General features: G+C 50.2%; 1 protein-coding gene across 1 annotated transcript in view; it reads right to left on the bottom strand.

Annotated features, from left to right (window-relative positions):
* The window catches only part of LOC119588500 (serine hydroxymethyltransferase, cytosolic-like), a 13,640-nt gene that overhangs the window by 2,829 nt on the left and 10,556 nt on the right, over positions 1 to 255 (bottom strand). Inside the window, exon 8 of the mRNA XM_037937143.1 lies at positions 39 to 213. Coding sequence (XP_037793071.1) covers positions 39 to 213 — 175 coding nt within the window. The remainder of the gene's footprint in view (positions 1 to 38; positions 214 to 255) is intronic.

Genomic DNA, 255 nt, shown 5'->3' with positions numbered 1-255 from the left:
ATGTCTGACATCACAATAACCAAAACCAGTCCCCTCACCTGTGTTCTTGTTACACGCAATGGACACTTCCTCTAGGATCTTCTCTGCCTTTCCTCCCGAGAGCCCAACGGTGCGCATGTTCACCCACACCAAGTGGTTGTCTGTGCCTCCTGTGACGATCTTGTAGCCCTTCTCCTGCAGTCCCTTGGCCAGGGCTTGGGCGTTCTTTATCACCTGCAGGATTTTGTTTTTTTAGAAAAGTGAAATAGGAGTGGG

Source organism: Penaeus monodon, chromosome 24 (assembly GCF_015228065.2).
Source record: "Penaeus monodon isolate SGIC_2016 chromosome 24, NSTDA_Pmon_1, whole genome shotgun sequence".
In the NCBI taxonomy this organism is placed as follows: Eukaryota; Metazoa; Arthropoda; class Malacostraca; order Decapoda; family Penaeidae; genus Penaeus; species Penaeus monodon.
Note: the sequence above shows the minus strand (reverse complement) of the source record. Positions and strands in the feature narration are given on the sequence as shown.